The 25,239-nt window shown below is 41.8% G+C and overlaps 1 protein-coding gene across 3 annotated transcripts in view; it reads left to right on the plus strand.

Annotated features, from left to right (window-relative positions):
• The window catches only part of LOC137326390 (neuronal PAS domain-containing protein 3), a 919,339-nt gene that overhangs the window by 466,475 nt on the left and 427,625 nt on the right, over window positions 1-25,239 (plus strand). For all 3 annotated transcript variants that reach the window (XM_067991429.1, XM_067991431.1, XM_067991432.1), the window contains exon 4: window positions 5,463-5,545. In XM_067991429.1, coding sequence (XP_067847530.1) covers window positions 5,463-5,545 — 83 coding nt within the window. The remainder of the gene's footprint in view (window positions 1-5,462; window positions 5,546-25,239) is intronic.

A 25,239-nucleotide genomic window follows, 5' to 3' on the forward strand; every position in this document is an offset into this window, starting at 1 on the left:
TCAGGGACTGGCCGCCAATGAAGGTCAGCGAGCACATGGGTTATGAGTGAACGGGACTTGGTGCAAGTTAGAATACGGGCAGCAAAAGTTTTGGATGAACTTAATGGGATGCTGGCCAAGAGGGCATTGGAATAGTCGAGTCTGGAGGTAACAAAAGCACAGTTGAGGGTTTCAGCAGCAGATGGGCTGATATTATGGAAGTGGAAGTCTTGGTGATGGAGAGGATATGGAGTCAGAAGCTCAGCTCAGGATTAAGTAGGCTGCTGAGGTTGCGACCAGCCTAGAACAGCCCGAGATAGTGGCCAGGGAGGGGGATGGAATTTGTGACTAGGGAAAGGAGTTCTCTGTAACATCATCTATTTCTGCCCCTGCCTCAGCCCATATGCCACTGAAGTCCTCATTCATGCCTTTGTCCAGACTCGACTATTCCTATAGTGGTAGCCATTTTCCACCCTCCATAAACTTAAGCTCATCCAAAACTCTGCTTCCTATATCCTATTCAACTTCAAGTCCCGTTCACCCATCACTACTGCACTTGCTGACCTACATTGGCTCCTGGTCCCTCAAAGCCTCCAATTTAAAATTCTTATCCTCTTGTTTAAATCCCATCATGGCCTCGCCCTCCTATCACTGTAATCACCTCCAGCCCTAACCCCTGTCCCACCTCCCGATCTCTTTGCTCCTCTGACTCTGGCATTTTGTGCACCCTCCCTCCCTTCTCACCCCACCATTGGCAGCCATGCCTTCAGTAATCTAGGCCTCACACTCTGAATTCCCTCCATAAACGCCTCCACCTCGCAATGTCTCTTCCTTTAAGGCCCTCTTTTAAGACCACTGCCATCAGGGGGCAAAGGGCTTTGGAATGGAACTAAGTGAATAGCCCTTCCGAGAGTCGGCACACGTGTGATGGACCAAATGGCCTGATTGTCTGTGCCTGTGCTTGGGGCCACAGTGAATAAAGGAAAATAGGGTGGGGAGAACCATATGACCTAATGGAGACCTAATATTAATGTATGGAAAATCACTTTTTTGGCATACACTGCTCACCACCAGATTTTCCTATATTTGCTGCGGCCAGGAGATCCAATTGCCTAAGGAACGTGTAAATCTGTCCCAATGATCCTACGGTTACTTCTCACCAATACAATATGTTCCTCAACTATTATAGAAAGTTTAGAAATTGTCTTCTTTCTTATGTTGAATGGATCATGATATAAAAATGATAAATGTATCATGGTTACAGTCTCATATAGTAAAACCACAGCATAGAGAATCATTCAAGATACGTCTCTGTGTGCCGACTTGCTATATAAAAATCCAACAATGTGATATTTACTGAATCACTGATTTTTATTTCTGAATTGTTTGAAACATCAAAATATATTACAGTTCTCTTTGAAATGAATTTAGCAGCGATGCAAAAGGTTCTGTAGAAGCCTGGTGTTCATTTTACTTAGGCTTTTTTCAGCCAATATTTAATTTCAAACAAGAAATTTGTGACGGTATTTTAATTTTTATTTCAAACATTTTCTTATTTGTGGTTGTGTTTTTGAACTATTCGCTGATCTAGATCTGGATAAGAGGTGTCAAGAGGAGACTAGACACCTTCTCACAGATAAGGAGGACGAAAATTAAAATGGGAGTGTAAATTTCCGCAGGCCACTTTCACATATCTGGGCAGCTGTTCTCAATGCAACACTGGTGGAGGGCTGGAAGATAGGGAAAATTAGTAGCATTATATGGTTAGATATGCTTAGCTTACAAGAGAAGAGAAAAACTTTAACATTGAGGCATGAAAGAGGAATCAAAAATCCAAATTCCAGCAAATGGTGTCCAGAGTTCTAATTCTGATTCATCCAAGTACTTCAGTTATAATATTACAGATACGGTAATTTTTGTTTAAATTGAAAATTATATTATCCATTGGCTTCAGTGAGGTTATAATATATTATAAAAAACCAACATACTTCCATAAAAATAATAACTTTGTAATTATTTAAAAATAAAATGCATTTCTCTCTGCTGTGATTTCCTGTATAAATTCAGCAACCACTGCAATTAAGCATATTAATTTTCACTTTCTGTTGTCTACAGCAGTAGATTGAGGAACTGCTTATTGTTTTACCTCATTATTACTCTTAGCAATCACTAAACCTTTAATGTTTTTGACATTTCTTTATTTTAAATTTATTTATGGAGCCATTAAGTTTACCCTTGTCTATCCAAAAAAATTAATGTTGCTTATAAAGTGGATATAAGGACAGCCCATGTTTTCATGGTACTGGAAAGCTTTTAGTGTCAATATATATGGTGAATTAAGTACTATTTTCTAAAAGCTCGAATATTTAACATTCATATTCAAGAGATATTGGGGGAGAAATTCAACTCACGACCACCCGTTTTGTGCCTGGGAAATGGGCAACCTGCAGTTGAAGATCAGGAGGGCACCATGGCTGACCCCTTGATGTCCGGGGCCCACCTAATGCAACATTCAGATGAGCCTGTAAATGGGCAAGCAGCCTGGCCGTCAGTAACAGGCTGCTTAAATATGCAAATTGGGCTCCTATGCCAGTTGTAGGGCCTCTATTGCAAAATTCAGATGCAAATGGGTTGAGTCCTGGCTGCTGCTAGCATGTCTGGAACTGCTGAAACATGTGGTTGAGAGAGAAACTGGGGGCTTGGACCTGGATGGGGTTGGGACCTGAAGACCAAAGTTGGAGTGGGAAGTGTGGACAGTGGAGCTGAAGCTGTGCTACTTTCCCATATTATGTACTCAGCAAATCAGCTGATCCGCTGATCTCATAGTTGATCAAGAGCATCTACCCATGTAAAACTGTCACTTCTGGTCTGCAATGATCACCCTGTTGTGCCGCCAACTCAGATGATGGGGTTTGGTCCTGGAATCGTAATGGGAGGAGAGCATGGAGCCAAGGAGAGCAATGGGAGTGGGGGTTGGAGCCATGGCCAGGGACAGAAATGCCCCTAAAACAACTGAGAGGAAGGGAGGGAGTGAAGCTGAAGCTGTAAGGATAATAGGAGGGAATTGATCCAGCGCAGGAGAAGTTGCGGTGACCTTGGAGGGAGAGAGCCTACTTGGAGTAATTGGCACAGGCTTGGGAAGCAGCAGAGTCAATAAAATGTAAAGGGTTATATGGAAATCGTAGGCAGCATGCCTGCAATTTCCCCATATGTGCTAGATTTAGGCTTAGATTTATCTCAGATAAGAATCAGCACATTATAATGGAGTTTTCCAGTCACTTTGGCTACTGGAACTATTCTGGTTCGATCCTAAATTGACTATGAATTGTAAACTCAAGGTAAGTGATGCAATGATGTCATTATATAATTGCATTCAACTAATTGGCAAAGTGATTGGATTTCATTCTTTGAGTCACTCTTGCACAAATACAGGACAAAAAGGGGCTGAAATTGTTCTGGAGCGGGATGCAAAAATGGGTGATAGAGAATCGGATGGAGTGTAAAATGGGCTGCCGAGTTGCTCGCCCATTTTGAGCTGCAGCCCAATACCAATTTTACTCCCAAAATGTTTTAAGTCTGTTAACATTGCATAGCTGCGAGACTGTCCCCAAACAGTTTACTAAAAAAACAAGGGGAAAAAAACTGTAGTTGAGTAAATGTTCTGAATTTCTGACCTTTTTAAAATTCTCTTATAGTATTTTGCATCAGATATTTACAACTAAAATTATACTGGAGAAAAGTGAACAAATACAGTTTAAAAGTAAATTTGCTGCCCAAAGTTAATCATAGCAATAGACAATGATTTTTGCATGAAATGCATAAATATTAGCTCAATTAAAGTAAAGCAAGCTTGTTCAAGCCTGGATCAAGATTGAAACACTGGGACTATTGAAAAGTCTGATTCTACACTGTTACCAAATCCACCTTTGATCGACTGAAAAAAGTGATGTTATCTCTATAGAGTAACCAATCGTTATTTTTTGTAAAATGGTACATGTCCTTTTTGCTTTTTCACATTTTTAGCATGTCAAGTCATAGAAGATGGTAACTTTTTTTAAAAATGGCTGCGTAACTTCCAGGCCTGTCAAGTCTCACTCATTTTGAGTGAAACTTGCTCATTTTGGTTTTAATACATGACCTATTTTAATGTACCTCATTCTTAAAAATAAAGATGATGTGGCGATGCTGGTGATGGACTGGGGTTGACAAATGTAAGGAATCTTACAACACCAGGTTATAGTCCAACTGTTTTATTTGAAAATCGCAAGCTTTCGTAGGCTTTCTCCTTCGTCAGGTGAGTGTTCCCACACTGACGAAGGAGAAAGCCTCCGAAAGCTTGCAATTTTCAAATAAAACAGTTGGACTATAACCTGGTGTTGTAAGATTCCTTACATTAAAAATAAAGCACAGCTCCGTGGTGTTAAATTGATTTGTAATCTGTCTCACTCTTTTTGAACGTAAATCTCACTCCTGCCAATTCCCCAATGTTGACAGCTTTGGCAACTTGACCAATCGTACAGTCTCATGTGTCACTGCTCAGATTTTAACAAAGATATTCAGAAAAACTAACACCAAGCCAGAAACCAACAAAATGGTGATGAGGTTAATTGCTTATTGGGAGAATTGTACAGTGCAGTAGATTCCAATACTGAACTCAGCCCAGACTCATAGCACAAAAGTCTATTCTCTCTCTGCTGGCATTAAGGGTTCTGTGTGAATTGAATTTCGCTAGTTTCATGCAGAGCATTTTGCAGGAGTGGGTCCATAAACCTGCCTACATGTTGGCAGTAAATTGGCAATCTCACTTGGAGGCTATAAAGATGTTCTAATGAGTGAAATGGAAAACTTTACAATGCAAATTCATTGATTTAGTCAGAGAGATGCTCTTTTGAACTGGAAGTAAAAGTGTATTGTTGCACAGAGTAAAAGATGTTTTACTCTGCATCTGAACCAGGCTATTTGATACTAATACTGGATTACGAAAGTGGGAAAATATTCCATTCCACAGCACGTCTCAGCTTGGTAACCAGAAAAATACCAATTAAATAATAATTTTTTGTAACTAATTTCTAAAACAAAAATGGACTTGTGACGAGATTCACTCTTTGAATATAGGAGTATATTTTCTTTTGTTTTCTAATCATTGGGTCACAAGATAAATAAGGATGAGGAAGGACATTCAGCCCATTCAGCTCATTTGTGCAGTTTGCCCCAACTACAGCATCCAGTTATTTCTTAAATAATTCAAAGTTTGTTTGTCTTCACTAAATTCATTCGGTGTGTTGATCACTTTTTATGTGTTGCTAGTGAAAAAGTCAACAGGATCATAAAGCAGAGGAATCCACTTTATATTTCTGCTGACTTTTTTTTGCCAACATTAGTGAACAGAGGAAAGTATACCCCATAATGCTTCACAAGATAAAAATCGAAGAGTTAACATCTTTTACCTATGGAATACTTAATATTTTTCTTTTTATATTTAGCTTTAGGAGCACAACGCAGGAGGAGTCCAAGTTCCGTGGCCATTAATGTGTTTGAACGGAATTTGGGAAGCCATATTCTACAGGTAAGTGACACAACCAGCTAGGATTATTTATACCTGAAGTCACTGACAATGGTTCTCACTTCGGTTAGAGATTTGTTATTTTACTGTGGAGGCATAGCAAAAGTATACTGTCATCAATTAAAGAATTAGGTTGAAAAAATACTTGTATTTTCTATTGTCCTGGCATATTTTGAATGTGAGCAGCCTTTATTTTTCTATGACAAATACGCATTAGCTTCTGATTAAAGTACAGCAGAAATTCTTATGGTTAGAATTGGATGCCTTTGAGCTCTGAATAACGTTCTAATGCGAACACTACATCTAATATGTGCTCTCTGGTTATCATATATTTTTATTTTAAATGCATTTAATAAATACATTTTTGTTAATCATACAAAAGCTCTGATTAATTATGTATCCCCAGTGAAACTAGTTTTGAGTGGATGTAGGCTTACTTCAGTAACCATGTGCTTGCTCATTCTATCATTACAAATGACAAAGATGCTACATAAATGTTATCCATTGGCATGCAATATAATATGTGAAATAGCCGTTTTGACTGATTATAATTAAGTAAAATAAAGATGTTGTAAAATATCCACCTTTAGATTCTGTGATCTATGATTCTATACCTAACTATTGTATTGAGTTTCAAACTTGCCTCATCCTAGCTTATTCTCCACTGTTCATGATCATAAGTGAATAAGATATGTATCCTGGAATGATTTTGGGTAGCTACAGAAAAGCAACATTGCCTTTTATGTGCATGGGCCCACTCTTTTGTTATAGCGCTATCAAAGCATATTATTATTACAGTTCTTTAAAATTTGTAATGGTTGGAAAATAAGAACTAAGCAGTTAACTCTTTTTAGATTTTTTTTTTACTCATTCTCGGGATATGGGTGTCGCTGGCAAGGCCAGCATTTATTGCCCATCCCTAGTTACTCACGAGAAAGTGTGGTGTGAATGTTACTCGGCACTTATCACCCCAAGCCTGGATGTTGTCTAGGCCTTGCTGTATGTGGGCATGGGACTGCTTCATTATCTGAAGAACTGTGAATGGAGCTAAACATTATGCAATCGTCAGCAAACAGCCCCACTTCTAGTGGAAGGAAGGCCATTGATAAAGCAGTCGAAGATAGTTGGGCCTGGACGCTGCCCTGAGGAACTCCTGCAGCGATGTCTTGGGGCTGAGATGATTGGCCTCCAACAATCACCACCATTTCCTTTGTGTTAGGTATAATTCCAGCCACTGAGAGTTTTTCCCCTGATCCCCATTGATTTCCGTTTTACTGGACTGCTTGGTGTCACACTCGGTCAAATGCTGCTTTGATGTCAAGGGCAGTCACTCTCATCTCACCTCTAGAATTCAGTTCTATTGTTCATGTTTGGACCAAGGCGATAATGAGGTCTGGAGCTGAGCATCGGTGAGCAAGTTATTGTTAGCTCCGAATATCCATGATCCTGCTCTTCCGCAGTAACTGTGGTGAAATGGGAATTGTGAGCTATCGGTGGACTGAGAGCCTGACTCCATTGAAATTTTCAGGGTCAGGGCAGGATCAAAGAATTTAAGTAAATCTGGCAGCTGCCCCTGCCACTATCGGCACATCCAGTGCCTCCTCTAGAGGCAGGGAGTATAAAATGCCGCAATGGAAAGCCATGTGAAGTGCAAGGCAACAAGACCAGCAAAAAATTGGAGGAGCAAGTGGAATTGGCATCTTTATCAGAGGGCTAATTGTAAGTAAGCCAGATTCCATTTGTTGAAGTCTTCCAGGCCATGACCCTAGCCTGGAAACCTCTGTGTCCTAATTTCTGCCACTCCATTTTACCGGATGCCGTTTTCTTGCCGGTATCCAGTATGTTCATGGCACAAGAGGCGGGGACACCAGAGGATGATAGCATCCTGCCAGCCCTATCTCCTTTTCTGTTGCCAGGCCTCCAGGGGACAGATGGAACTTCCGACCAATTCCACCCCTGCAGGTAACCTGCTTTGCATGATCTTTGGGGCGGAGACCCAGTGATATTGGGTCCTGCTTTGTTTTCCACTCCCACCATGTCAGGACTGTTGGATTTCCGGTCAAGGTATACCGCTGGCCCTCGGGAAGTTTGGGGCCGTCTAATGCTTCAGATAACAACCAGTAATCTACAAAAATACTGACTGAAATAATTACATTTACTAATCGTTTTGTATTGATGCCACTATACCTGCCAGCCATCTGTCACTTGATTTGCAACAATTATTCAGGAGAAACATACATTCTTGGAGAAAATAGTTTGATTTGTTATCACATTATTTATTAGTAGATATTAGTCCTTTACAACGGGGTCTATTTTCTTCACTCCTTAGAATTCTCAGAGGGAAAGTACATTTTCTCAATCGTAGCAGATTATTTACTTTTCTTTTGATTGTTAAATTGTAATAAGTAATTATAAAAAATGTAATTACATTATAAATGTAAGTTAGTGTCCACTTGATTCCATTAAAAAATCTATAGAAGTTGTCCAGCACTGAACCTTCTCTGATGTATCTAACCCAGGCCAATGGAGCAAAACTCTTCTGTCCCCCTATTGGCAGTCAAGAACCATCGCTGAACTGAGTCAATACATTCTTTATCTATGTGAGAGTCTAGTATGCTGTTTTGTTTGAAAATAGACACATACATTGTTGAGAACGGCAAATGATCTACATATCAATTATTAGACCTATGAATTATTTTAACATATTCATTAAACCATTTGTCAGATGTGATCCATATTATTGCCATGGTGCACATCTGGTTTACAATTGTATTCATGAATTTAACATACTGGAAACCACTTATGTGAGTTAAAAATAATACAACAAAAACACCTAACACCTTGCAGTCCTCTCTTTAAGTATCAAACAGGAAAATGTTACTTGTTTTCCATTGCAGCAAAAAATACCGTCCACATTTCAAGGTTCAAACAAATTTTGCCACAACACAAATTTTGCTTGATATTCCACTCATTCACTCACTCACATGCTCACGCACTCATATGTTTCACTTTCTTTTTACATGTTTTTCTTCTCTTAGTCCTCATCTCTTGGTAGTCCTTGCTGGGTATGGTTTCATAGATGGCAGCAGTTGTTATTTTGTTCAAATGGTCATTCTTCACATTAGCCTGGACTGTGAGGGACGGTGGTTTATTAAACCATGGGGGACATCATGTTCAAGCTAATCCGCTCCTCACCAACTTGCACTTCTAGCATGGAGTACTGATTGGCAATCAGTAATAATCGTGATCAAATTTTTTTTACCTTCTCTAGCCTGGGGACATTGAGAGCCTGTGTGCGCTCTGTTGCCATTCCAAATAAAATTGGTCGTCTCAGCACAGATCAGGAATGAAACTTTATGCCTTCCTGTACTTTTTGGGTCGACTTCCACCGCAAGATTTATTTATCAGCTAAGCTATTGGGAAAAGGCTTGCTACAGTGTATTTAATATAAGATACACTGTTTAGGAGAGCAAAGGGGGTATTTATGTAATCTTTGAGGGATTATCATTGGAGGATTTAACTTTAAGTGTCGCACCTGCCACAACTATGGTGCAAAATTTTCAATGGAGTCGTGTTGCATATATGTTATATGCTGTTCACATGTGGTGCATGGCTGTATATTGAACTTGTTTTAATTTGCTAGCTAATCAATACCTGGGTAGAAATGACCTCTATTTTTCTGGTAATTTGCGACGTTATTGAACACAGTCACAGCATTAGTATTCCTCTCCTCCTCCTCCCATATTGTGATGCGTTACAAATATACTATGCTTTTACTAACTGGGGATGAAGAGGAGACACTGCAGTGTGGTTTGCACTGTGGAATATAGCATTTGCTGGACTCTGATGCGAACGCAGCTTAGTGTCAGTTTGTTGACCATAATAGTCAATCCATTCTGTGGTGGTTCAGGATGATGGATAATCAACAACAATTCACTTGTTGCTTCTACTAGCTGAAAATGTTAGGGGTGGGGGGGACTCATTATAGCATATTGCCTAAACATGGTGACTACTTTTGAATTTAGATTTTTAAAAACTTGTTACCTGTTTCTATTTTAGCTTTAAACTTGCTCACATTTCTTATTTGCTCCACACATTCACACACACCCTAACCCCCAGCCTGGGATTGTTATATTTATTTTGTTTATAATTTTTCTCCATTTCAATTCCTCCTGCATTATAATTTAATTCCTAAACTGTCATATTGAACAAACTAGAAATCTCTGTATTTTCCAAATGGGATGGTACAATAGCATAAATAGTGGGAAAATTAGGCAGTGAGGCTTGCATGTCATGCTCCTGCCCCGATCTCTATTTTCCTCCTCCCAATTCGAGAAGATCAGTGGCCACCCATTAACCACACTGGAAGTAATTGATGGCAAGGTGGGAGGGCCTGGCAAGCCACTCCATTTCCTGCCTTCTGCCACTGATCCTACTGACTATAGGGATCAGCAGGATAGTCCCAGGGCAGTGATGGAAGGCCCCCTGATGTCCTTCCCCTCAGTCCTCAAGCACTGATCTTTGTAGGCCTCGACTTACTTAATGACCCTGACATAGGAAACTGGAGGTATGAGACAGTGGGCAGAAGTTCTCCCCTTGACTCTCCTGGGGTGTATTCAGAAAAATCTAGTCCCTGCCTTGCACTACCCAGAGACTGTAAAATTCTCTTCAAATTTCCCAATTGATGAAGGGCTCTTACATTTTGTGGCCAGGTACAATTCATCAAGAGGTATCCTGTGCAGTACTGCATTTCAAAAATGTCACATTCCAGTTGTTCTATTAATTACAGGCTTGAGATAGTAAATGTATTTTATAGCAGATGGTTGTGGTTGTCAGCAGGTCAAATACTTGACATGTTGAGGAGATTCATAATTAACATCAATATATACTGGAAGTCTGGTGAGCCGTTGCCTTTCAAGGAAGGACTTATACTCGGTAAATAATCTCCATTAATCTTCACTTTAATTGATTGTGGAAATTTTGGGGATGACATTTGAAAGAGTCAGGACTGGTGTGATTAATATAACTAAAATGAACTAATAACAGATGCAAAGCAGTCATTACTTTCTTTCTTGAGATCACAGGTTATTCTCAGAGAGTGATGTTGGACAGTGGCTTTCAAATACTTATTTGATTGAATGGACACTACATTGGATTCAATCGTTCAGTTGTTTAATTGATACAAAATAACATGTTTTCTCTTTTAATTTTAAAAGATGTAATGGCCTCAAATTTCCTCACAGCCAGAGATGCAATCCCAGCATAAATGAGTGGGGAGTGCTGTGCAAACTCGGGAAATTTGGTTGGATAAATCAGGTCCCAGCCCAGGCCAGCAATTTCTGACAGTGCCTTGAGCACACAACCTTCCAACTCAGATGCAAGAGTGCTACTACTGAGCCATAGTTGACAGAGAGAATTGCAATATATCTGTGGGGATTATTTTTATTTTTAAGATTTGAATGCTTTGGTAGGGAGCAGTTTCTTTTGGAGTTTATGTTGGGGTTCTGGAAGTGATGTTAGATTCAAGATAGCTGGTACTTATGGTCACCTTTCTCATGCCCAAATCGTGAAGTTCCTTGATGCCAGGGCTTCTGGATGTTCACTATTGCATATATTAGAAAAACAACTTGCATTTACAGAATCCCTTTAATGTATAAAAAGATCCCAAAGTGCTTAACGGAGGCGAAATCAGAAATAAATGGACGCTGAGTATAAGAAAGTGATATTAAGAGGGATGACCAAAAGCTTGGTCAAAGAGGTGGGTTTTAAAGAGGGTTTTGAAAGAGGAGAGAGAGGCAGAGGAGCTTAGGCAGGGAATTCCAGAGGGTGGTGTCCAGGTGGCTGAAGACATGGCCATCAATAGTGGGGTGAATAAGGGGTATATGCACAAAAGGCGAGAGTCAGAGGAACAGAGAGTTCAGTGGTTAGTAGTGGGGTTGTAGGGTTGGAGGAGGGTACGGCAATACGGAGGGGTGAGGCCATGCTTATTCTACAGTCCTTTTGTATTGATATTGACAGAGTTTTTCTCAACACTCATATTTCAATTATTCAATGCTTTTTTTGTTTTTTGATTGTAAGCCATTGGCTGAAGAAGCAAATCTGTTATGAACTGATTGGTATTTATTTTCCACAAGACTGAGAAATTAATTTTTACATTACATCAAGCAAGCTAATTGCAAACGAATACCTTATGACCTTTATTTAAAATCTAAAATGTTTGCTTCCATTGTATGAGATGGAGCTGTGAGCCTACAAAAACTATTAGCCATGCTGCTTAAAATTATCTTTTTACCGTGAGAAGGTAATACGATTAAGAATGACTGTGGCTATGTTGTCATTTTATGTTATTGAGATGAAAAAGATAAATTTTGCATCTGGTAGCAATTTATATTTCCTTCATGTTAAGAATCATGAGTTGGCCAATGATGTGAATGATAAGGTAAACAACATCAGAGGATGTACTCAAACTGATAAATTTGTGACTTCTTATTACTTATCTATTTAGTCTAAATTCTTTATAGTTCATGAGAGGGTCATAGTTCATGAAATACTGAAGGTCCATGACCTGTGTCATAAGGCGGTAGATGAATAGGGATTTCGGATGTATAGCTAGGATAGTTAAAACAACACTAGAATTACAATTCAGAAAGTTTAAACAGCCAGTAGTCGTGGTCCATATTGGTACCAACGACATAGGTAAAAAAAAAAGGGATGAGGTCCTGCAAGGTGAATTTAAGGAGTTAGGAGATAAATTAAAAAGCAGGACCTCAAAGGTAGTGATCTCAGGATTACTACCAGTGCCACGTGCTAGTGAGATAAGGAACAGGAGAATAGACCAGATGAATGCGTGGCTGCAGGGAGTAGGAGGGAGGGATTTAGATTCCTGGGACATTGGAACCGGTTCTGGGGAAGGTGGGACCTGTACAAGTGGGACGGTTTACACCCGAGTAGGACCGGGACCGATGTCCTCGTGGGGGTGTTTGCTAGTGCTGATGGGGAAGGTTTAAACTAGAATGGCAGGGGGATGGGAACCTGAGCAGGGAGACAGAGGAGGGGGAAACAAGAATATAAACAAAAGACAGAAAGGGAAGAAGCAATAGTGGAAGGCAGAGAAAACAAGGGCAAAAAACAAATAGGGCCATAGTGCAAAATAAAACTAAGATGACTAGCAGTCTTAAAGACAAGTCCAAAGGCATTGTGTCTTAATGTGCGGAGCATTCACAATAAGCTAGATGAATTAACAGCGCAGATAGATATTAATGGTTATGATATAGTTACGAGTACGGAGAGATGGCTGCAGGGTGACCAAGGATGGGAACTGAACATCCTAGCGTATTCAACATTCAGGAAGGACAGGCAAAAAGGGAAAGGAGGTGGGGTAGCATTGTTGGTGAAGGAGGAAATCAGTGCAATAGTGAGGAAGGATATTGGCTCGGAAAATCACGATGTGGAATCTGTATGGGTCGAGCTAAGAAACACCAAGGGGCAGAAAACGTTGGTTGGAGTTGTCTATAGACCCCCAAACAGTAGTGGAGATGTAGGGGAGGGCATTAAACAGGAAATTAGAGACGCATGCAAGAAGGGTACAATTATTATCATGGGTGACTTTAATCTACATACAGATTGGTCAAACCAAACTGTGGGGGAGGAATTCCTGGAGTGTGTACATGATGGCTTTCTAGACCAATACGTTGAGGAACCAACTGGAGAACAGGCGATCCGAGACTGGGTATTGTGCAATGAGAAAGGATTAATTAACAATCTTGTTGTGCGGGGTTCCTTAGAGAAGAGCGACCATAACATGATAGAATTCCTCATTAAGATGGAGAGTGAAGTAGTTGAATCCGAAACTAGGGTCCTGAATCTAAATAAAGGAAATTACGAAAGTATGAGGTGCGAGTTGGCTAAGATAGATTGGGGAACTTTACTAAAAGGGATGACGGTGGATAGGCAATGGCTAATATTTAAAGAACGTGTGCAGGAATTACAACAATTATTCATTCCTGTCTGGTGCAAAAATAAAAGAGGAAAGGTGGCTCAACCATGGCTTACAAAAGAAATCAGGGATAGTATTAGATCCAAAGAGGATTCATATAAAATTGCCAGAAAAAGCGGCAAGCTTGAGGATTGGGAGCAGTTCAGAATTCAGCAAAGGAGGACAAAGAGATTGATTAAGAGGGGGAAAATAGAGTATGACAGTAAACTAGCAGGGAACATAAAAACTGACTGTAAAAGCTTCTATAAATATGTCAAGAGAAAAAAATTAGTGAAGACAAATGTAGGTCCCTTACAGTCAGAAATAGGGGAAATTATAATGGCAGAACAATTAAACACATACGTTGATTCTGTCTTCACAAAGGAGGACACAAATAACCTGCCAGCAATGTTAGGGAACCAAGGGTCTAGTGAGAGGGAGGAACTGAAGGAAACCAGTATTAGTAAAAAAAATAGTGCTAGGGAAATTAATGGGACTAAAGGCTGACAAATCCCCAAAGCCTGATAATCTACATCCCAGAGTACTAAAGGAAGTGGCCCTGGAAATAGTGGATGCATTGGTGATCATCTTCCAAAATTCTATAGACTCTGGAACAGTTCATACAGATTGGAGGGTGGCAAATGTAACCCCACTATTTAAAAAAGGAGGGAGAGAAAAAACAGGGAATTACAGACCAGTTAGCCTAACATCAGTAGTGGGGAAAATGCTAGAGTCTATTATAAAAGATGTGATAACAGAACACTTTGAAGGCATTAATGGGATTGGACAAAGTCAGCATGGGTTTATGAAAGGGAACTCATTCTTAACAAATCTTCTGGAGGTTTTTGAGGATGTAACTAGTAGAATAGATAGGGGAGAACCAGTGGATGTGGTGTACTTAGATTTTCAGAAGGCTTTTGATAAAGTCCCACACAAGAGGTTAGTGTGCAAAATTAAAGCACATGGGATTGGGAGGAATATACTGGCATGGATTGAGAACTGGTTGACAGACAGGAAACAGAGAGTAGGAATAAACGGGTCTTTTTCCGGGTGGCAGATAGTGACTAGTGGGGTACTGCAGGGATCAGTGCTTGGGCCCCAGCTATTCACAATATATATCAATGATTTGGATGAGGGAAATAAATATAACATTTCCAAGTTTGTAGACGACACAAAGCCTGGGTGGAATGTGAGCTGTGAGGAGGATGCAAAAAGGCTCCAATGTGATTTAGACAAGTTGGGTGAGTGGGCAAGAACATGGCAGATGCAGTATAACATGGATAAATGTGAGGTTATCCACTTTGGTTGTAAAAACAGAAAGGCAGATTATTACCTGAATGGTGATAGATTGGGAAAAGGGGAGGTGCAATGAGACCTGGGTGTCCTTGTACACCAGTCACTGAAAGCGAGCATTCAGGTGCAGCAAGCAATTAGGAAGGCGAATGGTATGTTGGCCTTCATTGCAAGAGGATTTGAGTACAGGAACAAGGATGTCTTACTGTAGTTATACAGGGCCTTGGTGAGACCACATCTGGAGTATTGTGTGCAGTTTTGGTCTCCTTATCTGAGGAAGGATGTCCTTGCCATGGAGGGAGTGCAACGAAGGTTTACCAGACTGATTCCTGGGATGGCAGGACTGATGTATGAGGAGAGATTGAGTCAACTAGACCTGTATTTACTAGAGTTTAAAAGAATGAGAGGCAATCTCATCGAAACATATAAAATTTTAACAGGACTAGACAGACTAGATGCAAGGAGGATGTTCCCAATGGCTGGGGAGTCAGAACCAGGGGTCACAGTCTCAGGATACGGGGTATACCATTTTGAACCGAGATGAGGAGAAATTTCTTCACTGAGGGTGGTGAACCTGTGGAATTCTCTACCACAGAAGGCAGTGGAGGCCAAGTCATTAGATATATTCAAGAAGAAGATAGATATATTTCTTAATGTTAAAGGGATCAAGGGATGTGGCGAAATAGCGGGAACAGGGTACTGAGTTAGACGATCAGCCATGATCACTTTGAATGGCGGAGCGGGCCCGAAGGGCCGAATGGCCTACACTTGCTCCTATTTTCTATGTTTCTACAATACTTAACTTACACTAGATCTTGGTGCAACTGCATCTAGGAATCAGGGTTAAATAGGATGCCAAGGCTGCGAACAGTCTGGTGCAGCCTGAGATAGTGGCTGGGGAGGGGTATGGAATCGACGGCAAGAGTACAGAGTTTGTGACAGGGGCTGAGGACGAATGCTTCAGTCTTTCCCTTCTGTTTTGGAGTGGTTGAACTTGTATCTGTTCAAAGCATAATTTTTAACTGGCATCTGCTTATGTTTGTGGTCTCCATGGGAAATTGCGAATTGTAGTATTTTCTTTATGTTTACTTTACTAATGAAACTTTGCATTCACAGCAAGGCCAAGAGCTATGGGAATCTCATGTCAACTGTTTTCATTCCTCACGTGGTGGGAGATATTGAGGTCTGGAAAAAGTCCAGAGATGGTCCACTAGAATGATGCAAGTCTTAGGGGCCATAGCTATCAGGAAAATGAAGGGATATGATTGAGATCTTCAAATAATGAAGGGAATGGATTCTGTACATGTGGATTGATTATTTGTGCTAAATAAGCAGAGGAGGACTAAATGCAGGGGTGGTGGGGAACATCAGTCTAAAATAAGAAAACATTGAGTCAGATTAGAGGCCAGGAAATACTTCTCTTTGCAGATATATTGACCTCTGGATTAAATTACCAGAACATATGATAATTATGGATTCAGAAGGGAGCTGGACAAGTTCCTGAAAGTGGAAGACACCTTGGGGTGAATTTTAACGTTGAGCCAGAAGAGAGTGGGGTGGGGGGGGCGCGGCGCGGAGCAGAGCGGAATTCCGGACAGGAAACCCGGAATTGTGGGTTTAGAATGATTTAACGAAAATTGCTGGCATATCTATGAAGATTTCTGTCTCCGTATCTGGGCTAACAGATTTTGTAAGTTTTCAATTCACATACTGTGATGCTGAAAAAAGATTAATATTACAAAAGTTCTTTATTACTGTAATATTAACTGTGTGCAACCAAAATAAACACTAAAATGCAATTCTGCTTCCTTCATGATTTTTTTTGCTCTTCTGTTCTCTCTTGATCCCAGTTCACTCATCATCTAGCTCCAAAGCTTGATTTTAAAGCCAATCAAATGGCAAAAGTCTCAAGATTGACTGTGTTGTATCCACGTAGTGACCAGGTCAATTTTAGATGTGTGTTTTCAAGTCCAAATAAGAAGAGTTGCTGATTACAGAGTATACTCACCAATACCCCCCAGAGGAGTGCACTGGGAAGGACTGAACTTGTCTGAGACACACAGTATTACTCACGAAGTTATGTTTTTTTAAAACTGAAGTCAAACAGTTGAGAATGCTTTTGTCATAAAATTAGCAAATTAAAAAATCAAAGTTATAGTGTAATGCATGAGTTTCAATACCAAATCTGATAGGTAAATGTTTACTTTTTGCTCCACACCATTAAGTGCATCTGCAGCATAAGTTAAAAATGGATGCCAAGCCAGAGAAGGGGAGGTTGAATGGCTGGACGAGGTTACACAGATGCAGACGGGCAAGGCAATGAAGGGATTTAAACATGAGGATGAGAATTTTAAATTGGAGGCATTGGGGGACCAAGAACCAGTGTAGGTCAGAAGGACAGGAATGATGGGTGAGCAGGACTTGGTGCAGGTAATGTTGGTGTTAACAAAAATATCAGTGGTGTTGGGATTGATCAGATGTGAGGGAATACATCAGAAGATCCTGCAGTCATATCCAAATTGGAACAGCAGCTTTCCATATTGTGTTGCTTTAGTTATTCCTTCTGCATTTATTTTTTTGTTGTATTGCCTCATTTCAAATCCTTTGGTTCCATTTCCTCTTCCATCTGATCCTTCTTCAGCTGAGAAACCCACCCCTTTATAGCTCCATCCCATATCTTCCAATTTCGATGAATATCTAGGAAGGTAAGACATGTCTCTCCCCTTTCTCGTCTGCCTCCAAATTGGAGTTCACAAGAGCTGGCCAAGGCTATAGCCATTCCTTTTATAAATTGATTTGGTTCTATACATTTTTTATATCTAATACAACATATTGTAAAAACTTTAGTTTCACTGCAATATTTTTAATAGAAATGTATGACCGTGTACTTGAACTTGAATCTTTGTTACTGATTTGCTTTTAAACAATATAGAACTGCTAATGTCATAGCATTATAGTTGTCTGAAGCAAGAAATCTGGTAATGTGTCAGTTGTTTACAATGAATAAGGCTGAAAGGAAAAGGCTCTTAAAGCTACTTGTTGACCGTTTGGTTGTTGTCCTGCTGAGGATTGTCATTTTCTTAGTCAGTGGACTGTATTGGTTTTGACAGCAGCAATAAGTTGTTATCAGAAATAGGAAGCCATCTCCCGGTGAGCGGCGGGAGAGAGCGAGACCAAAGCGGGGATAAAAACAGCGCGGAGAGAGCGAGAGTTCAGTCGGTGAGCGGCGGCAAAGAGCGAGACCAGAGCGGGGATAAAAACAGCGCCGAGAGAGTGAGAGTTCAGTCGGTGAGCGGCGGCAAAGAGCGAGACCAGAGCGGGGATATAAACAGCGCGGAGAGAGCGAGAGTTCAGTCGGTGAGCGGCGGGAGAGAGCGAGACCAGAGCTTACTCTGAGACCGACACTCTGAGACCAGCGGCAGAGTTCGAGGTGACGTCACCAGTCAGAAAGTGACGCGGCACAGGGGAGGCAGCTGATTGGTGAGTAGGTTCAGGTGAGTATTTCTACCATTTTACTGTAAGTAAAGTAATAAGAAAGGGAAGGTCTGCAGGTTTTATAGCAGGTAGTGTGTTTTTTTTTAGTGAACCTAGGTCCCTAGTATAGTTAACATTTTCTAATTTCAACGTAATTTAAAAGGGGTAACTCAGCTAAGGCAAGTCATGGCAGCAGACCTCGCACCCGTGATATGCCCCTCCTGCAAGATGTGGGAAGTCATGGACACTACCAGTGTCCCTGCCGACCATGTGTGCGGGAAGTGTGTCCACCTGCAGCTACTGACCGATCGTATCTCGGAGCTGGAGCTGTGGGTGGACTCACTGTGGAGCATCCGCGATGCAGAGAAACTCGTGGATAGCACGTTTAGCGAGTTGGTCACACCGCAGGTAAAGGGTATACAGGCAGGAAGTGAATGGGTGACCACCAGGAAGAGTAAGAGGTGCAGGCAGGTAGTGCAGGGGTCCCCTTTGGCCATCCCCCTCTCAAACAGATATGCCACTTTGGATGCTGTTGTGGGGGATGACTTATCAGGGGAAGGCAGCAGCAGCCAACTTCCTGGCACCACGGGTAGCTCTGCTGCACAGGCTGGGAGGAAAAAGAGTGAAAGAGCTATAGTGATAGGGGACTCAATTGTAAGGGGAATAGACAGGCGTTTCTGCGGCCGCAACCGAGACTCCAGGATGGTGTGTTGCCTCCCTGGTGCAAGGATCAAGGACGTCTCGGAGCGGCTACAGAACATTTTGGAGGGGGAGGGCGAACAGCCAGCTGTCGTGGTGCACATAGGCACCAACGATATAGGTAAAAAAGGGGATGAGGTCCTAAAAGCAGAATATAGGGAGTTAGGAGGTAAATTAAAAAATAGGACCTCAAAGGTAGTAATCTCAGGATTGCTGCCAGTGCCACGTGCTAGTCAGAGTAGAAATAGGAGGATATTTCAAATGAATACGTGGCTAGAGGAATGGTGCAAGGGGGAGGGATTCAAATTCCTGAGACACTGGAAACGGTTCTGGGGGAGGTGGGACCAGTACAAACCGGACGGTCTGCACCTGGGCAGGGCCGGGACCGCTGTCCTAGGAGGAGTGTTTGCTTGTGCTGTTGGGGAAGGTTTAAACTAAAGTGGCAGGGGGTTGGGAACCTGAGCAGGGAGAGAGAGGAAAGCGTAACAGGAAGGGACAGAAGGTATGGAGTAATAGGTAAAGTGTTAAAAAAGGAAAAAGCAGGAACTAAGCGTCACAAAACAGATTTGAAAGTTCTTTATCTGAATGCACGTAGCATTCGTAACAAAATGGACGAGTTAACGGCACAAATAACTACGTATGGGTATGATCTTGTGGCCATTACAGAAACATGGCTGCAGGGTGACAACGACTGGGAATTAAATATGCCAGCGTATTTAACAATCAGGAAGGACAGGCAGGAAGGAAGGGGAGGTGGGGTGGCTATGTTAATAAAGGAAGGAATCACTGTAATACAGATAAATGATATTGGGACAAAGCATCAAGATAATGAAACAGTTTGGGTGGAGATAAGGAATAATAAGGGGAAAAAAACATTAGTGGGCGTAGTATATAGGCCTCCTAATAGTTGCAACTCTGCTGGAAGAAGTATTAATCAGGAAATAGTCGGGGCATGTAATAAGGGAACAGCCATAATTATGGGGGATTTTAATTATCATATTAACTGGACAAATCAAATTGGGCAGAGCAGCCTTGAGGACGAGTTCATTGAGTGCATCAGGGATGGATTTCTTGAGCAGTATGTAACTGATCCTACAAGGGGGCAGGCAACCTTGGACCTGGTCCTGTGTAATGAGTCAGGATTAATTAATAATGTCCTAGTTAAGGATCCCCTTGGAACGAGCGACCACAACATGGTTGAATTCCATATCCAATTAGAGGGTGAGAAGGTTGATTCTCAAACAAGCGTACTGAGCTTGAATAAAGGAGACTATGATGGTATGAGAGCGGAATTGATTAAAGTGGACTGGGAAAATAGATTAAAGGGTAAGACGGTACATGAGCAGTGGTGTTCATTTAGGGAGTTATTTTACAACTTTCAAAATAAATATATTCCACTGAGGAAAAAAGGGTGTAAAAGAAATGACAGCCATCCGTGGCTAAGTAAAGAAATCAAGGATAGTATCCGACTAAAAACAAGGACATATAAGGTAGCCAAACTTAGTGGGAGGATAGAAGATTGGGAATTCTTCAAAAGACAGCAAAAAGTAACTAAAGGATTGATTAAGAAAGGGAAGTTAGATTATGAAAAGAAATTAGCAAAAAATATAAAAACAGATAGCAAGAGTTTCTATAGTTATATAAAAAGAAAAAGGGTGGCGAAGGCAAACGTAGGTCCCTCAGAGGATGAGACCGGGAAATTAATGGTGGGAAACATGGAGATGGCAAAAATGCTGAACAAATATTTTGTTTCAGTCTTTACATTAGAGGACACTAAGAATATCCCAACACTGGACAAACAGGGGACTCTACGGGGGGAGGAGCTAAATACGATTAAAATCACTCAGGAGATGGTACTCAGTAAAATAATGGGACTCAAGGCGGATAAATCCCCTGGACCTGATGGCTTCCATCCTAGGGTCTTGAGGGAAGTGGCAGTAGGGATTGTGGATGCTTTGGTGATAGTTTTCCAAAATTCCCTGGACTCAGGAGAGGTCCCGGCAGATTGGAAAACTGCTAATGTAACACCGTTATTTAAAAAGGGTAGTAGGCAGAAGGCTGGAAATTATAGGCCAGTTAGCTTAACATCTGTGGTGGGTAAAATTTTGGAGTCTATTATTAAGGAGACAGTAACGGAACATTTAGGTAAGCATAATTTAATAGGACAAAGTCAGCATGGCTTTATGAAGGGGAAGTCATGTCTGACAAATTTGCTTGAGTTCTTTGAGGATATAACGTACAGGGTGGATAAAGGGGAACCAGTGGACATAGTGTATTTAGACTTCCAGAAGGCATTCGACAAGGTGCCACATAAAAGATTATTACTTAAGATAAAAAATCACGGGATTGGGGGTAACATTCTGGCATGGGTGGAGGATTGGTTATCGAACAGGAAGCAGAGAGTTGGGATAAATGGTTCATTTTCGGACTGGCAACCAGTAATCAGTGGTGTTCCACAGGGGTCGGTGCTGGGTCCCCAACTCTTTACAATCTATATTAACGATTTGGAGGAGGGGACCGAATGCAACATATCAAAATTTGCAGATGATACAAAGATGGGAGGGAAAGTAGAGAGTGAGGAGGACATAAAAAACCTGCAGGGGGATATAGACAGGCTGGGTGAGTGGGCGGAGATTTGGCAGATGCAATATAATATTGGAAAATGTGAGGTTATGCACTTTGGCAGGAAAAATCAGAGAGCAAGTTATTTTCTTAATGGCGAGAGACTGGAAAGTACTGCAGTACAAAGGGATCTGGGGGTCCTAGTGCAAGAAAATCAAAAAGTTGGTATGCAGGTGCAGCAGGTGATCAAGAAAGCCAACGGAATGTTGGCTTTTATTGCTAGGGGGATAGAATATAAAAACAGGGAGGTATTGCTGCAGTTATATAAGGTATTGGTGAGACCGCACCTGGAATACTGCATACAGTTTTGGTCTCCATACTTAAGAAAAGACATACTTGCTCTCGAGGCAGTACAAAGAAGGTTCACTCGGTTAATCCCGGGGATGAGGGGGCGGACATATGAGGAGAGGTTGAGTAGATTGGGACTCTACTCATTGGAGTTCAGAAGAATGAGAGGCGATCTTATTGAAACATATAAGATTGTGAAGGGGCTTGATTGGGTGGATGCAGTAAGGATGTTCCCAAAGATGGGTGAAACTAGAACTAGGGGGCATAATCTTAGAATAAGGGGCTGCTCTTTCAAAACTGAGATGAGGAGAAACTTCTTCACTCAGAGGGTGGTAGGTCTGTGGAATTTGCTGCCCCAGGAAGCTGTGGAAGCTACATCATTAGATAAATTTAAAACAGAAATAGACAGTTTCCTAGAAGTAAAGGGAATTAGGGGTTATGGGGAGCGGGCAGGAAATTGGACATGAAGCTGAGTTCGGATCGGTCAATGCCCTGTGGGTGGCGGAGAGGGCCCAGGGGCTGTGTGGCCGGGTCCTGCTCCTACTTCTTGTGTTCTTTAGATTTGTGGTTGGGATCAGATCAGCCATGATCTTATTGAATGGCGGAGCAGGCTCGAGGGGCCGATTGGCCTACTCCTGCTCCAATTTCTTATGTTCTTATGTGGTATGCAGATTTTGAAGGGCAGTGCTCTTTCTTCTGCTATTCTTTGCATTCATTTTTTATATTAATGTGAAATAAGTTCTGCAATTTGCTTTTGTGACAAATTGTAGATAAACCTCGCCATCATTTAGTGATTGTCTATTTGTGATTTATTTATTGGTACTTTAAAGTACAATATAACAGTGAAACTTTTTATGAAGTATCAAAGATAGAAATGCATAATTTTGGTAGTTAGTTAATAAAATACTCATTAACAAGGGAAATAATTTTTTGGAGAAGTGATTTAAGGTAGAAATACAAACTTGTTTATTGAGTTTGTAAAAATGTGTTTATACAATGGGGGGAATTTTAACCCCACACGATGGCCAGGAGACGGGGGATGGGGTGGGGGGGGGTTGTTAAAATTTCAAAAATCTGAAACCCACCTCGAACACACCCACGTCCGGTATTAACAGAGGCGGACTGGGGGGGGGGGCGGGCGACTAACCTGCTCTCGAGAGGCGGGTCAGTTACTTAAATATGTTAATGAAGCTGCGTGCCTCAAATTTTAACAGACATAGATTTAACGGCTGCGGGCTGGGTTTCCCAGGGCTTTGCAAACCTGGCAGCTGAAGGGAGGCGAGAAAGGCCGGATCCAGTGGGTAAGTGCCTTTCCAGCACTGCTTGTGGACCAGGAGAAGCAGGTGTGCTTCCCCCTGGCCCCTCAAGCAAACCTCCTCCCTCCCCGTGATTGAATTCCCTCCCCCCCCCACCCCCGCAATCTCTTTAACTCCCATCATGCGATCTCCCCCACGACCACTTCAACCCCCCTCACCCCGCTGCGATCTCCCCTCCCACCCCACCAATCCCTGACCCTCCCTCTTCTCCGCTCCCCGGCTGCAGCCTTGTGCCACAGGCCTTCCTGCCGGACAGCCAGTTGGCCCCTTAATCTGGCTGGCTGCTGGCCGGGAAATGGAGGAAAAAAAATGCAAATGAGGCCCTGCCTTTAAATTCAGCGGGACCTCCGCGTTACCCGCAGTTCCAGCTGAACCTCTCATCCATAGACTCAACTATTCCAATGCTCGCCTGGTCGGCCTCCCATCTTCCTCCCTCCATAAACTTGAGCTCATCCAAAACTCTACTGCCCATATCATAACTCGCACCGAGTCCCGTTCTCCCATCACCCCTGTGCTCACTGACCTACATTGGCTCCTGGTCCGGGAACACCTCGATTTTAAAATTCTCATCCTTGTTTTCAAATCCTTCCATGGCCTCGCCCGTCTCTATCTCTGTAATCTCCTCCAGCCCGACAACCCTCCGAGATCTCTGCGCTCCGCCAATTCTTGCGCGCCCCTGATTTTAATCGCTTCACCATTGGCGGCTGTGCCTTCAGCTGAGTGGGCTCTAAGCTCCGGAATTCCATCCCTAAACCTCTCTGCCTCTTTACCTCTCTCCTCCTTTAAGCCACTCCTTAAAATCTATCTTTTTGACCAAGCTTTTAATCACCTCTCCTAATATACCCTTATGTGACTCGGTGTCAAATTTTGTTTGATTACACTCCTGTGAAGCACCTTGGGATGTTTTACTACATTAAAGGTGCTATATAAATGCAAGTTGTTGTTGTTGTTATAGTTATAAGAAAACATTTGCCAATGTAAATTATATCAACATTAAAAAAAGACTTGATCTGTTAATTTTTTTATTAATGAGTGGCCGAACAATGCCTGTGTTCTATTTACGTGCCTTACATTGTTTCTGAAACGGTCAGCAACCTTTTCTTATTTTGAAATGTCAGTTGTTTTAAGAATTGGGCAAAATGATTGTACACAAAATCAAATTAACCTGATGAAAGCATTTTACAACTATCACCTTAGGTGTAGGCTTTCATTTGGCTGTTTTAAAATAATTTTTTGTCATTACATTGGTTTACAAAGTATATGAATGTTATCTGGTTTGTGGTCAATACAGTGAGAGGTAGGAAGAGAATAATAGACGCCTAATAGGAAATTCTACATCATTAATCCAATGTAGGGTTCAGATGATATGAAACAAATGATTGCTGGATACCATTTATCTCTGAGCTTGGATTGCTGACTTTAATTCTCATTCAGGTTTTTTTTATTATTTGTAGTGCATTCTATGTAGGGGGTGATTTTAACCCCACCCACCCAGCGGAACCCAGGTGGGTGGGCAGTTAAACTGCACTGGGTGCCGATTTTCCACCTGCTTTGCGCCGATCCTGATGTTAACCTCTGAGCAGGCGGCAAAGGCACCCGCCTAAAACCTTCTTTAAATGTGGAGATTGGGATCCAATGACATTATCGAGCCCGACAGTTATTTTAACACTGACCTGACCAAGGAAGGCGTTGCAGCTTTCCTACCACGTGAAGGCAGTGAGAAGAAGATCCGAGATCGGAATAGGCCATTCAAAGTAAGTTTTTTTTTACTTTCCTTGTGGGGCCAGAAGGAGCAGGAATGCTCTTCAAGGTCCTGCAAGGGAAGCTTAGTCTCCCTGCCCTAGGCTCCTCCTCCTTCCCTCCCCGAGACTTACCTACTTGCCAGCAAGCCTTCCTTTGGTGCCGACTGGCGGCCTCCTGGTGCTGAATTTCTGCTTCTGCCCACCGACCAGTTGCTGTTTTCTGCTGTTTCGGGTGGGCAGCCAACTGACAGCGTGTAGATGAGGGCCGAGAGTTAATAACGGCCAGAC

This window comes from Heptranchias perlo, chromosome 10 (genome assembly GCF_035084215.1).
Source record: "Heptranchias perlo isolate sHepPer1 chromosome 10, sHepPer1.hap1, whole genome shotgun sequence".
Classification (NCBI taxonomy): domain Eukaryota; kingdom Metazoa; phylum Chordata; class Chondrichthyes; order Hexanchiformes; family Hexanchidae; genus Heptranchias; species Heptranchias perlo.